The sequence below is a fragment of the Ciconia boyciana genome, chromosome 18, assembly GCF_034638445.1.
Source record: "Ciconia boyciana chromosome 18, ASM3463844v1, whole genome shotgun sequence".
Lineage (NCBI taxonomy): Eukaryota > Metazoa > Chordata > Aves > Ciconiiformes > Ciconiidae > Ciconia > Ciconia boyciana.
The window spans coordinates 626,079-639,756 of NC_132951.1; the positions used below are offsets into that span (position 1 = coordinate 626,079).

Genomic DNA, 13,678 nt, shown 5'->3' on the forward strand with positions numbered 1-13,678 from the left:
TTAATTTAGATCAGAGGACTTAAGTAACCAGGATAGAACAGCTGCCAAACAATAGAAAAAAACCAGCAAGTTTAATTTACACTGCTTGAAAGTCTGAGCTGTAGCCCATTAAACTGTTATAGGCAGAGGACTGCATCAAAGAACTAAGACCTCATACTGTAAGCATGAAGTGCTTATGAAGTGGTTGTCTTAGATGAGCAGTGCGGAGTCTCTGGAGGCTGCAGCGGGAAGAGTGCAGCTTTTCACATCCTTCACTAGCCACTCTCCAGAGTCAGGAGTTTTCAGATAATGAAGCAGTAGGGAAAAATTGCCAAACAGCAGAAATACTCCAAAAAGATAAATTACACACGGTGTAAGCTTCCTCGGTTAGGATTTTAAATTCTGTCAAATTAATCAGCACAACAAAGCCTGGGCTCGCACGTCCGACGAGAAGCATACCAACGAGGCGAGCCCCTTGCCGGGGGCCAGGTATGGAGGGGGGCTGCCGCCCAGGCAGACCCGCAGCACCGGGGTGCTGCAGGCACAGCCCAGCCCGCGGGGAGCAGCGACGCCTCCCCTGCAAAACCTGTTAAACAAATATTCCACATAAAGACTCATTTGGGAAGAGCACGTTGTCAGCACTTTGCCAGTAATAAATAATGACAGTCCAAACACTTTACTAAAAGCAATAAACTCAAGAAGTGTTTTGGAAAATGGTGAAAGTGATTGATTTAAAGAAGGAAATATCTGAACACAACCACATGCACTTCAGGGTGAAAGCACAGATTACAAATCAACAGTGGCAGAGATCATATTAAATAGCAGACAACACAGAAGTTTTAGGGAAAAAACGCTCAATTCCCCTGCAGGGCTTATTTAACAACCAAGTATATCGCTCCTCTGAATGAATAACTTCGGTTTGTACTTAATGACCCTACGCTACACCCTAAAGAAAATATGCCTCCAGGAATATTACTATACCAGGAACAGGGCTCTATAAAGAAAAATGATTCTAAGGATATCGAACCCTCTTCACTCAGAGCACTCCCCAAATTTTTCAATGCATCCTCAAAGTCAGCTAAATCAATCAATCAAACTTCTTCTAACTACAGTTAACGTCTGTCTCTCGGCTGCTGCAAGGGATTCTTGTGCCTGGAAACCACTCATATTGTTTAAACATTTTTTCCTAATCATCATTTTCTACCACTAAAACATACTGGACTGTGACCAATTTTTGCACGTCTTCATCCAGCCGAGTTGGATGCAAGCCATATGGTCAGTGCAGTTTCATAACAAATTCCTTATGGGAAACAGACTCTGGATAAATGTATGCCAGCACTCCTTACCCCCTCAAACAAACCATCGTGTTCAGATTTGCACAGCGTACACGCATCACGGACATTTCATCCTTAAATTTTGCTTCTTACCGTACCCACTGGAATGGGGCTATGGAAACACTTCCTCCAAGCTTTAGCTTATTGTTTCAATCTCTTTTTTTTTTAATCCATAGCTACTGTGATGCAAACGCAGCCCTTGTACCATCCTTGGCCTCTTGCGGGGTACATAATTTAAGAACTAGGAATATTGTGCTGTATTTCACAATACCACTGATTTGAGCATTCAAGCCAAAGAATACATTTTATTAGTTGTAAATCAGAAGGTAGTTTTACTTTAGAGCTCTTCTGATGAAACAGATTAGAAAATGCAACTCCATCAAGAAGGAAGCATTTTGTAGAAAGGATCAGGCTGTCAAGAGATCCCACTGGCAACGTTTCTCAGAGCAGTTTCCAGTGAAACCAGAAACATTCCTCCCCAAGTACTCCTTCTTTGGTAGCATCTGGTTCAGATGAGGGACTTTAAGGTAGACCCCCACCACTCTGCGAAAGCACGCTGGCCATCAGGCTACCAGCGGTGTCTGCCCCCAGTCCACAGCAGCTTTCTGAAGTCTTGGCTTTGTTCCCCACCAGAGCAGAAAAGCATTGAAACCTTGGAACTTTTCCTCTACAGACTCTCTATAAAATCTATTTTAAATGTCTTAAAGAAAAAATTAAGGTAGTTATTTATAAATAATATTGTTGCTACTTAAAAAATAGGGAAGGTAAAAGGCTTGCCACTTCCCTTCAACTTAACCCACTGCACAGAGTAAGACTGGCTTATCATCAGACTAAGTTCAGGTCTCCAACATACCGGCTTGCTGGTGCTGCTTTATTAGCTGCCACCTATTGCACATCATCAGCCTCCAGCAGAAAGCCACACACTGATCACTTTCCAAGCTTACACGACAAAGTTCAAACACCATTAATAAATCAATTTGAAAAATCAGACTTCTCTGCCTAGAAAGGAAATTCTTACATTCCTTAACATTAAACTCCACTGGGAGCAGAGGAACAGGAGCAAATCATTTTCCTTTTCTAGGCAGGGATAGCTTAACTATTTAAAAGGTAATTGGGAGCACAGGAGGAAAATTTACACATCCTGCTCTTATTTCAGGGGTTTAAGTAGAGCAGTTGTTATCTTATCATCAAAACCAGAGCAGCGCTTCCCTGGTGCAATACTCCTGCCAGATCGGTATTTCAAGACCTGAGCACTTGGTGGCACAGACCAACGCTGCCGAGAGCACGGAGAGGGCGCGCGGGGAGGGACGGCTGCCAGCCACGCTGCAGACCCACAGCTGCGAGGGGTGTGAGCTGCAGCACAAATGAGCTGTTTCTGTAGCTTATTAGCCATGCGGCTCAGGCAGGAGCTACAAGCACAGCAGACGTATGCTGGGGCCCCGGCTCTGGCGTGGCGCACAGCCCCTCTCCTTGCAGAAGCCTGGACCCCGGGGAGGAGGCAGGCAGCACGGAGGGGTGCACATGCTGCTCTGTCCCTGGGCATCGCTCCTGGGCTGGGGCAGAGCCCGGAGGGACCGCAGCCTCTCCTGGAACAGACCAGCGCCGTGGCCGCGCTGGTGCTGCCGCAGGGGCTGGCACCTGGCCTGCGGCCCCCTCCAGCCGGGGCGGTACGGAGCACCCGCGGCCTTTTCCAGCTGGGCCCCACCTCCAGCACCAGCAGCCTGGTCCCTTGCCTGCCCACAGTGGGCATTTTGTACTGCCCGGCTGGACACAGACCCCCTGTGCCCAGGGAGGCTTTGCCTGGCTCCCCGTGACCACGACAGGCTGCCACACTCCAGCTCACCCCACGCTCGCCGCCTGTGGCCTCTCAGGCCAGCCCGGCCATGTCGCCTTGCTAACCAGGAGAAAACCGTGCCCTTTCGATCCGGCTGGCTTGTGCCAGCTTCGGCTGTCCCCGTTGCTGTGCGCACGGGAGCGGGCAGCCACACTGCATCAGCAGCGTGCCGCTCTCGGGGAAGCAACCATCCCTCTCCTGATCCTCTCTCCGTCTGGCTCTGCAAACTGGTCCCTCCTTCTGCCGATGCCCAGATCGTGCCTGGCTGCACCAGGAGCCCCGCGTGCGAGGAACATGACCGAGGCGCTCGGCCTTCCCGACTGCCATGCCACCAGGACGGTAACTCCCTCTCGAGCTGCAGCGCTCCCCCGCCACTGGCCTCTCCCGGCCAGGCCAGGCGTCCCGCCAGCTCTGCCGCCTCTCCGGGTCGCCAGGCACGCCTGGAGGTGCAGCACTCGGGGCCGACACTGTTTCTCTCACCCATGTGCCTTTCTGGTCAGTCCAGAGCACAAACAACCAACTCATGGCTCTGCCTCCCGGACAGCAGCAGGCACCGTGAGCCCCACCGAGACTTGCAGCTTGGGCTTACCCCCTGCCCCGGGACTGGCCTGCCCTCCCCCCTGCCCCACCTCTGTGGTTCTCAAGTAGAACAGCCATGGAGACATGCCACAGGCATCCCAGGAAGGTAGCCGGAGTTCTGCCCTTCTGAACCAAAACGCTGAGTGCCCAGCCATGCTAACGCATGATATGAATACAAGTGGATTGCAGCAAGATCTTCCTTCTCCCTGGTACGCCATTAACCTTTCAGATGACAGCCCTGCAAACTAAATGACTGAACGATTCCCAGGGTCAGCGCGAATCTACATTTTCAAAACCTGACATCAACAAGTAAAAGTTGTGACTGAATCCTGGTCTCTCCGAGAGGAAGATTAAACGCCTGTGACACATCATCTGCAATCAGAGTGCTCCATTTCCCAAAGTATCCATCAGAGATTGATAACATCCACGCAAAAAGTTAAGTGCAATTATGACTGTCAGTGTAAAACACACTTCAGCAGCACTGACTGACATCTTGCTTGCAGCTGACAAATTGTGAGAGGGCTGCTTGAATGACGGTGGTAGACACTCCTGCAGCACCTCGGGAAGGGATGCGAAATGCACTCCCGAACCACAGAAGTCACACGGGCTCACAGAGCACCACGGCTGTGATGGGAGCCATTGCGTAGGCAGCCGCAAGGCAAAATGGTTCAAGGTTGGCTCTGCGTGCATTCACAGAAGTCAGGGACTTGCTCCCAAAAGGCTGGAGCCGGACTTGCGAAGACAACGTCACACACAAATCCTGCTCTAGCCTACTCCAACAGAGCTTGAGGCACAGAGGGACTTAGCCCCAAGACACTGCTCAAATGCTCGTGACGTGTGCTTTTCTCCAAGTCCCCAGCCCATGCACTGGGAATCGCCGATCCACAGGCTGGGTGAAGCAAAAGTGTGCAAAAGGCCAGGTGAGTTACCTGTTACTAGCACCTCTTTTGGGGGAGGATTACCTTCCTGTTCCCCAGGACGATGCCACCATGCAGCACTGGAGAGCGCAGGCCTCGAACACAGAGCAGAGGTACTGAGGAAAGTTACATTAAACTCCCACTGGTGACTCAAGTCAACAAAAGCAGTTCAGCAGCAGCAGCAGCCTTCTAGGACGGGAAACTGCAAGTGCATTTCTCCAGGCTGCCATTAGTGCCAAGAAGCTGTCGCAGAATTTGGAGAGAAAAGACAGTAAAGCAGCTTGATGCCTTGCACAATGGCACGGCTGTGCTCCACAGCACAGCATGCCATCCTCACTGGGATGGCAAGGCCTGCCGTTAGAGACCATTAAGCCAGATGCCTGCAGTAGGAAACACCAAGGAGAAGAAATGGCTGAAAAATAACATATGCAGTCCAGCACAAATATCAAACAAAGCCTCCCCTTGTGCAGTTCTGACTGCGAGCCATAACCCCGCGACACAAGCAGCGGAAGCAGCATTGCTGACGCGCAGCAAGCTGTGGAGGTCAAACCTCTGACACATGACAAAACTCTGATGTGCCGCCATCCACTGCCATCAGTAACTTACATCATGGATCAGAGGAGGAAACATGGCTGGTGCAGAAATAAACACCTCCCACAGGTCCTTTCATTCCTTTCATTCCTAAAAATTCCTTTCATTCAGGGAGGTTTTGCTGTGCAGAAGCTCACTGGTGTGTTTTACTGGTTTAGTTTATATCCAGTGTTAGCAATTGTTCTGAAGCACCCAAGCATACCCTCTTGACTTAAAATTATTTTATAATGCTAGACAGCAACTGAAGAGAATAGCTTAAATACCTGACCAGCCTCATGGCAGAATCTCCACAGCGTGCTCTATTCGGCACTGCTCACCCATTTTTTCTTAGCACTCACGGAAGCATCAGAATAACTTGCTGCTGTTCCTGTCAGGATATATCCACATGGAATAAAACAGCAAACTGGCTACCAGTGTAATCTCATCTCTCTATGGTGACGTAAAAATAAGAGGTTACTTGTGACTACAATCTTCTACAAACATTAAGTGTTGAGTAACTTACCACATTGCTGATAAAGTATTAGAAAAGGCTTTCAAGTAGTATGTGTTCCCCGTAATAATGAAATATTTGCAGGATGCACCTTTATATACATTTCTATTTCTTAAAAAATATATTGGATAATAAATAATCGGCGTAAAAAAAACAGACATGAAAGATGCTTTGAATGATCAGGCTGGTGGTGTAAAAGTTACCTGTAAATCACGCACAGGGCATGAGAATGGAGCTGGCTACAGACAGGTGGTTTTTACTAGGAGGCATTAATGTAACATTCAATTATTCCACTGCATGCTGGCTGTTTTAACTCAGCCAAATTAGAATACATTTTATATTGACTATTTTGACATTTGCTTTATTTGGCAAGTAAAACAAAACTGATCCAATTTCCTTGCAGCCATTGTAAACCATAAACTGTACAACAAGAGGTTATAAAATATATAAGCCTTGTAAACACTTCTTTTCAGACTGTCGCTGATGCTCTGAGCTCTAATTTTGGCCCTGTTCCCAATACCTCTGACGCTGCTCTGCAGCCTTCCCTGCTCTGCCATAAAGTGACCCTTCCACACTTAGTGATTAAGGACCGCCATTGACATTCTCTTGCTATGATAATTTTTTCTCTTTATTGTGGAAATCTGCCCAGGCAGAAATATTCTTGCAGACAGAAAATGAAGATCTGTGCTCTAAAATCAAGACATCTTTTTCTCTGATCTCACATGGCCTGTGCTATCATGTAGCTTATGTCCAGCGGAGCTTCAAAACAACGGATCAGCTCCCAGTGGGACAGGCTGAAATCTCCAGAAGACTGCTGGCTTTTCATCTTGTTTGCCTCCATCTCTGTTTGAGAAGCAAGACAGCATCTCTGCCTGCAGCACACCTGACAGTACAGGACAGCAAGCAGTGTGCCACGGCATGGCAGGCGACTGAGCAAACTCTCAGTGAAAGAAAGGCCCAAACGCTTTGGAGAGTTCAAAGAGCCACTGCAAGACAGTAGATTTAAGTCTGGGTCACGGGTGAAGGCTCGAATGTACACACCTGCCTTAAAAAGATACCCGACAGCTTTTTTGGGAACAGTTTACAGCAGTTTAAAAGCATCACTCTCTGAAATGACCTCTAAATCAAGACTCAGAAGGACACGAGTATTTTCCACCCATACAATACAATGACCTTTGTCTACAAACCAATCCCCCTGGAATTCCCCTCCACTGTCTCCTTTGAAATTCTAGCTCTCAACAGTTATTGTAATACTGTAAATGTATCTGCAGTATACCAAATGCCCAGTGAAAAATACGTGTTTGCTTAATTAAGCAAAAGCCCAAAGGGACTCATAGAGAACATGCTGTCCCCTGGCAATAGCCCGGCCCGGAGTTCAGGCGATGAGCCTCATCAGTAGGAGCCCGTCTCACACTGGATGCTGTGCTTTCACAGCAAATGCCAGGCGTATAAAGCACTCAGTTTATAACCTCTGTCTGTGTTGGTGTGTTGGTTAACACCACTCTGTTTTGCCCAGAGAAACCCAGCAAGTAAGCTGTCAATACAGGACTATGATTACATCCAAGTATACAAACAAGTGCATACATTTGTACACACGCACACAAATACCATCTATAACACAGGGAAAACCACCTGGACAGACACTGTGCCAGCGTCTGCCCAGAAGCGCTGCTCCTGTCAGTCACTGCAGGATGAGCAGTCTGCTCTGCATGCTCAATGTCAGCTGCAAGACTGGAGCACCAGCAGTCGGGTCAAAGAAAATAAAAACAGGGCCTGTACTTCAAACCGTGAGTGGACTGATTCTAGAGAATGAGCAAAAGTTGTCTCCACGTGCATTAAAATCTGTATGAATGCATCTCCCTCCCTTTGGTCACGGAGAGAAATTGGCTTGGCTACAGTTCCGGCCCACCCTCCAGGGGTGACGTACGTGTTGGAAACGACAACATCCTGCACAGTTTAAAGCAAAGAAAAGGTGTAGTTTGCTGCTTCCCTTCCTCTGCAGGCTTTTTCTTTCTTCTGACTTCTTCACCCATATGTCTTTGTATAAAGACAGCCAAAGGAACTTCCAGTAGGCAAATACTTGAAAGAATGACACATTCACTCATTATCAGATCATGCCATGTAATCGTTCATACTGATGTGGTGCCCTGGTCTTGATTCCGCCAGGCAAGGTTACTAACAATACACCATGCAGCATCAAGCAGAAGGGGCTTGAAAGCAGAAAACTTACCTCGGCAGGTTAGGAGCTGGTGTCGAAGACGGTACTTGGGAAGGAGGAGTTGCAGGCTGTGAAGATTCATGGTTGCGTGGAACTCTGCCCATCCGGTACCAAATGCCCATGTTGTTCAACTCCCTGTGTAACCAACACAGAAGACATTAATGCTACAAGCAAATGCTGCACACGTGCACAAGTATCAAGCACTGAAGTGTTTCACAAACACCTTGGTTAGTGAGAACCACTCTAATTGGGAAAAAAGAAAAAGGGCGGTTAGTTAATTCCTACATCAGACTCCGTAACACTTGTACTTACACAGACTTTTCTAATGACAAGCTTCAGCTCTTACAAAGTACTACTTAGTAATTATAGGAAAACAGGGTGCTTACCCTTGGTACAATTGAATTTATGACAACAGCTTCTGGAGTGAGGGGTACTTACCCTATGAATGTGTACTGAGGAGGGGCTTGTTTAGATCTGCCCAGGATTCGGATATCACAGATCGCTGCCTCTGTAGAATCTCGAGGGATGAATTTAATGCACAGCCTCTTCTTTCTGAAAGCTATTTCTTCTGCAAAAACAATCCAGGACACAGGGTGGATTTTATGCAAGATTAGGGTATAAATGTTATTTATTGTCTCTCCAGATATTAGGCAGATAATTACGGCAGGAACTGGAGCCAAAGAACAGATATACGTCAGCAAACCAGACAGTGCAGTGCCATTCAGTGACTGGAGAAATCTTCTGTCAGGAGCTCTCTGTACGCTGTGTGAGATTTGTTATTAGGCACCGCGATAAACCAATACTCCCCTACTACCCTCTGCAGAGAAGATAAGACATCATGTATGCCACAGAGTACTGCACCACAGAACAGAAATGGCAGGTGATTTTTCCACTTCCACGTACTTCTCACATTCACTTTCTCTTTCCTAGTTAATGCTTGCCTTACCAGCCTAGATAGTCATATCTAAATATTCCTCCCACAAGCATCGCCTCTAGGAACACACCTGGAAGCTGCTGACACAACCGGTCAGTTTATTCTGCCAAGTGCTTCCGAACAGCCAGCCAGACTGAGGAGGAATAGGCAGAAAAACAGACTGCCATGCAGAGTGGCTAACAGTAAAAGCTGTCTGCCCAAATCTCACGCATCCTAAGTGTTAATGACCTCCCCTGACTCAGTCAGCAAGCACTGAAATGATACTCGCACCGTGTTCACCCTGGTATCTTTGCAGGGATAAACCAGATTTACAAAGCAGTAATTGCTAGGACCTCCTATGGGGCAACTGTGCTGCACTGACCTGTGTTCAGAGGGCGGACGAATCTGCTGCAATGGCCCCTGCCTACTATGCATTGCAGAGCAATTTCACTTGTTTCCATGTTATCCATCAAGAAAAACTCAAGCTCATCAGAGTTAAGGCTTATCTGTATAATGAATTTATGTATGTGCACGCTGTCTGCATGCAGATACAATCCACATCCAGCTATGGGTCAGTTGCGTGACCACAGGTGGTATGGCACACAGATACAGATTTGCGGTGCTTGGAAACCATTGCTCTATCTCAGCCCAAAGAGTCTGCGAGAGTCTCAATGTGAGCAAGGTGAGGTTTCTATTTGTGAACACAGGCACTTGAAAGACATGACAGAAGTCTATTGATAAACTGAAAATCTAAAGTGCAGACACTGAATGAAAATCTGGAAACAACCAACAACTACAAACAAGTGCCTGCAAAATAAAAACCCTTCAGTTTAATATGAATAAATATCCTCCAGCTTAAAAATATGCTCTCACTTCAACAGATGGCAGGCAGCCCTGTCTCTATAGGCTCCTCCTGTTTCATAATCCGCACCTTGGAGAAAGCAATCCATCCCGGCCTCTGAAATCTGCTGTCGCACCAGCACCAATAAATGTACAGACAGTGCGAGGTGTGTCACAATACAGCATCTGTGCATGCAGCTTTGCGGTTACAGTGCTGCTTTTTAGAGATGTTAAACACCTGTATCCCCGAAGTCTAGTCTTCTCCTGCTTTGGAAAACTAGGGCTCTTATTTGAATTGCCTAAAACTGATTTTAGGAGCCCAGGGTTTAAGGCTTCCACATCTGAAAATTTTCTCAGAACCTAATAAGGAGTACTGTATTTAATATATTTACCACAAGTCAACCGTCACTTAGAGAAGAGCACAGAAACGTGTATAACCACGAATTTAACTCTGAACAAAATCAGTGCCTCTCATTTGACTTTCACACTAAGTACAAAGCTGACTATTTGCTTTTGTCTTTGGACTCTTTCACACTTGGCTAGAGTCTGCAGTCTGTAGCAAACCTGGTTTAGGAGCTGGATTCATTAATTACACATGCTTAACCAGAGTTAATTTTAAGTAAACATATTATAAACAGTCAATCGAAATGTGTTCATTCATGCTAATGGAGGCAGGGATATGCACCACTTCATTAATACAGACAGTGCCTCTGCTTTAAAGATTGTATGGGTCGCAATCCAATGCATTTTAAATTAATTACGAAGTCCCCTTCCACCTATCCACCAGGACTTTCACAAAAATTACAGCAGCACACGGTAAGTGCCCAGCACTCCCAAGGGCTAGCAAGATAAGCCGATGACTCTCCCCCACGCCACACGTGCCCAGGAATTCTCCAGGGAAAGGGGGTGACCCAGGGGAATGGGAAATGGGCTGCAGAGCCTTTCACTTCTAGGTCACGGGTTCAAATCAGAACCAGGCTGGTAGTGACTGAAAAACCATCCTCATCTGCTGCAGACCCGGATGAATTATTCCCTGCAAAGCAGGCTCATATAACTCCTTTCTACTCATAACCAGGCTGGATTTCATTACTGACGAGCACTGGTACCAGCCCTGCTCTTGAGCAGTAGCTGTACACTCAGCACCAGCACACAGTGTCCTGCAGCCCTTCCACACTCAGCTCCCATGGGCCTCGTCCCCAGCCTCCTCTGTGCTGCAAGCCCAAAGCACTTGATGCCTGCTGCAGAGCGGAGTGCTGCAACCAGACGTGGCTCCAGCTGCCGCTGCCATCAGTCTCGGGGGATCCGAATACACTGTTTGGGAACTGCTGGCTTAAATGTTGCAGTAAAGCCATTTCTGCCTTGCAGAAATGAGGATGGTATTCTCCCTGGACATTCCACTTGTGCCTTCTCTCAACAAGCGCAAACATACCCCACCATCTTCAGCACTACCTGCCAGGACATGAGCCTTCGTTTGTTCACGGAGGGAGGTGTAAAGCTGGTGTGCATGAACCTAGCACCACGAGCACACACCCTTCCTTTTGGTATCCACTTGTGAACAACCCTCAGCACAACAGCTCTGCTCCTGCGGGGCCTAGTCCACCCTTGCAAAATGAAAGAATAAACTGTTCCTTCTGGCCCCAGAGCGGTGCTGCTCCAGCAGGCGAGCTGGTGACAGTCAGGCAGCAGTATTACAAAGCCTGAAGAGCACAGGAGAACCGAAGGCTGTTTCATTGCAGCCCAGAGCTGCCCCCAAACATGCACACGTAAGCCCAGAGAGTAGCAGTGCTGACAGTGCCCCTCTGCCTGGCACAGAGCCCTCCACTGCCCGACCACGCAGGCACCAGCAGAGCAGCTTCTCCCAAGGCCACGGGACTGAAGGACAGACGCCAACTTACGTGTATCGATGGTCTCCTGGATGGGGATGAAGCCCACAGGTAAAGTGTCCTTGATATCAATAAGCTTCATATCAACCAAGACGTTGCCTAAATGACTCTTTGGAGAGAGAAAAGAAAAAGTTGACTATGACAACATCACCAAATTCAAACCCGGCTTTTCTCACCTGCTGACCCCAAGACACCTTGTCATTGTATCTGACCACCAACTTTAAAAATGGTAAGGATGTACCAAGCCAACACTGGCAACTGTCCCCTCTGCAGGAACTACATGATGATTGACTAGGTGTTGTGGTTTAGCTTCAGCTGGCAACTAAGCACCACCCAGCCGCTCACTCACACCCCCCCGGTGGGATGGCGGAGAGAATCTGAAGAGCAAGAGTAAGAAAACTCTTGGGTTGAGATAAGAACAGTTTAATAATTGGGGGTGGGGGAATGTAATGAAAAGGAAAACAACAAGAGAGAGAGGAACAAAACCCCGGGGCGGGGGGAGGGGGGGCAGTGGAACAAAACAACAAGCGCTACAAACCCCTCACCACCTGCCGACTGATGCCCAGCCAGTCCCCGAGCAGCGATTGCTGCCCCCCAGCCAACTCCCCCCCAGTTTCTATACTGAGCATGATGCCATATGGTATGGAATAGCCCTTTGGCCAGTGTGGGTCAGCTGTCCTGGCCGTGCCCCCTCCCAGCTTCTTGTGCACCTGGCAGAGCATGGGAAGCTGAAAAGCCCTTGACCAGTGTAAGCATTACTCAGCAACAACTAGAACATCAGTGTGTTATCACATTATTCTCATCCTAAATCCAAAACACAGCACTGTAACAGCTACTAGGAAGAAAATTAACTCTATCCCAGACAAAACCAGGACACTAGGAGATACCAGACAACCTTCAGCATTTGCAGATTCTTACACCTCATCCACTGCCATACTTCTGGATCCTTGGAAGCACAACCAAATTCTTCCCTTTGGAAACACGGCAGTTCAAAGTATTACCTCCACCAACTCATCCACTAAGCAGGTCACCTTAGTTCTCACACACTCTACAATAGCAACATGACATTTCCGTGACAGTACAGCAGAAAGCATTACGGGAAGATGGTTCATGCAGACACAGCCAAAGTTATTACATGCATTAGCTAATTAGCACTGAATAGACATGGTTCTAGCTCCAAACGCAGGCGCACTCCAGAAGAGCAGGCCATTTGGAATGAAGAACTTCATTTGGAGTCCATATGAATTCTGAACTGATGCCTCATCCTATTAATCAAGGCTTGAAGAGCTCAAAACACAATTCAGAATGACAGCCTCCACAATTGTTTAGAGACCAGATTTTCTTTGCAGTTCTCGTTAAAGCCAGCATTGCTGCCAATAATCTGGATTCACGTATGGAAGAAAAACCCACTTTAGTTACTGCACAGCTTTTATAAACAGAAATGCAATACAGAACAATTAAAATTACATCCTAAGCCATCAAACCATGTCAGCGTGTTTTACTGTTACTGGTTGCTAAGTACCTCCTTTAGTTTTTATCTGGCAGAGTATTTCAGGCAAACCTCTACGCTCTGATTATTACACTGAACTATTTTAAAGCATATTTAGATTTGCAGCCTCTGAAATAAGGGGAGATCAGGTCTGAGTTTATTTTTTGGAGGTTCTGCATTTCATGGTCAACTCCTCATCAGGAGGGCCACCACACCTGCAGCCCTGTCCCACCACACACAAGCATGGCACACGTCCTTTGCTCAGGCAAAGCGGCCGAGGCCAGGCTGCCCCCGCGTGCCTCCATCCCCGCTTTGGCCAGGGCATCTCAGAGCGAGCAATGCTGGATGCTGCGAAGCCTGAATGTATCAGTTAACACGGTCCTGGCACAGCAAATGGTAGATGAAGTGGTCGCTGCCGATTCATCTTTCATGTTTTATTTATCCAAACTGTCTGGCTGTGTTACATCAGCGTGCAACTTTCAGCTGAACCAACAATCATTCCTCCATCAACAGCAGGCAGGTAAGAGAGATGCCTCTGATAAGTTCGTCAGCTGCTGAAACACTGGGAGTCAGCACTGATGCTCTGCCATATACCCAGGAGAAAAGGGCAC

General features: G+C 47.6%; 1 protein-coding gene across 8 annotated transcripts in view; it reads right to left on the reverse strand.

Annotated features, from left to right (window-relative positions):
* The window catches only part of MVB12B (multivesicular body subunit 12B), a 70,852-nt gene that overhangs the window by 40,868 nt on the left and 16,306 nt on the right, over positions 1-13,678 (reverse strand). For all 8 annotated transcript variants that reach the window (XM_072882808.1, XM_072882814.1, XM_072882809.1 and 5 more), the window contains 3 exons: positions 11,591-11,687; positions 8,381-8,510; positions 7,955-8,077 (listed from right to left, as the gene is read on the reverse strand). In XM_072882808.1, coding sequence (XP_072738909.1) covers positions 7,955-8,077; positions 8,381-8,510; positions 11,591-11,687 — 350 coding nt within the window. The remainder of the gene's footprint in view (positions 1-7,954; positions 8,078-8,380; positions 8,511-11,590; positions 11,688-13,678) is intronic.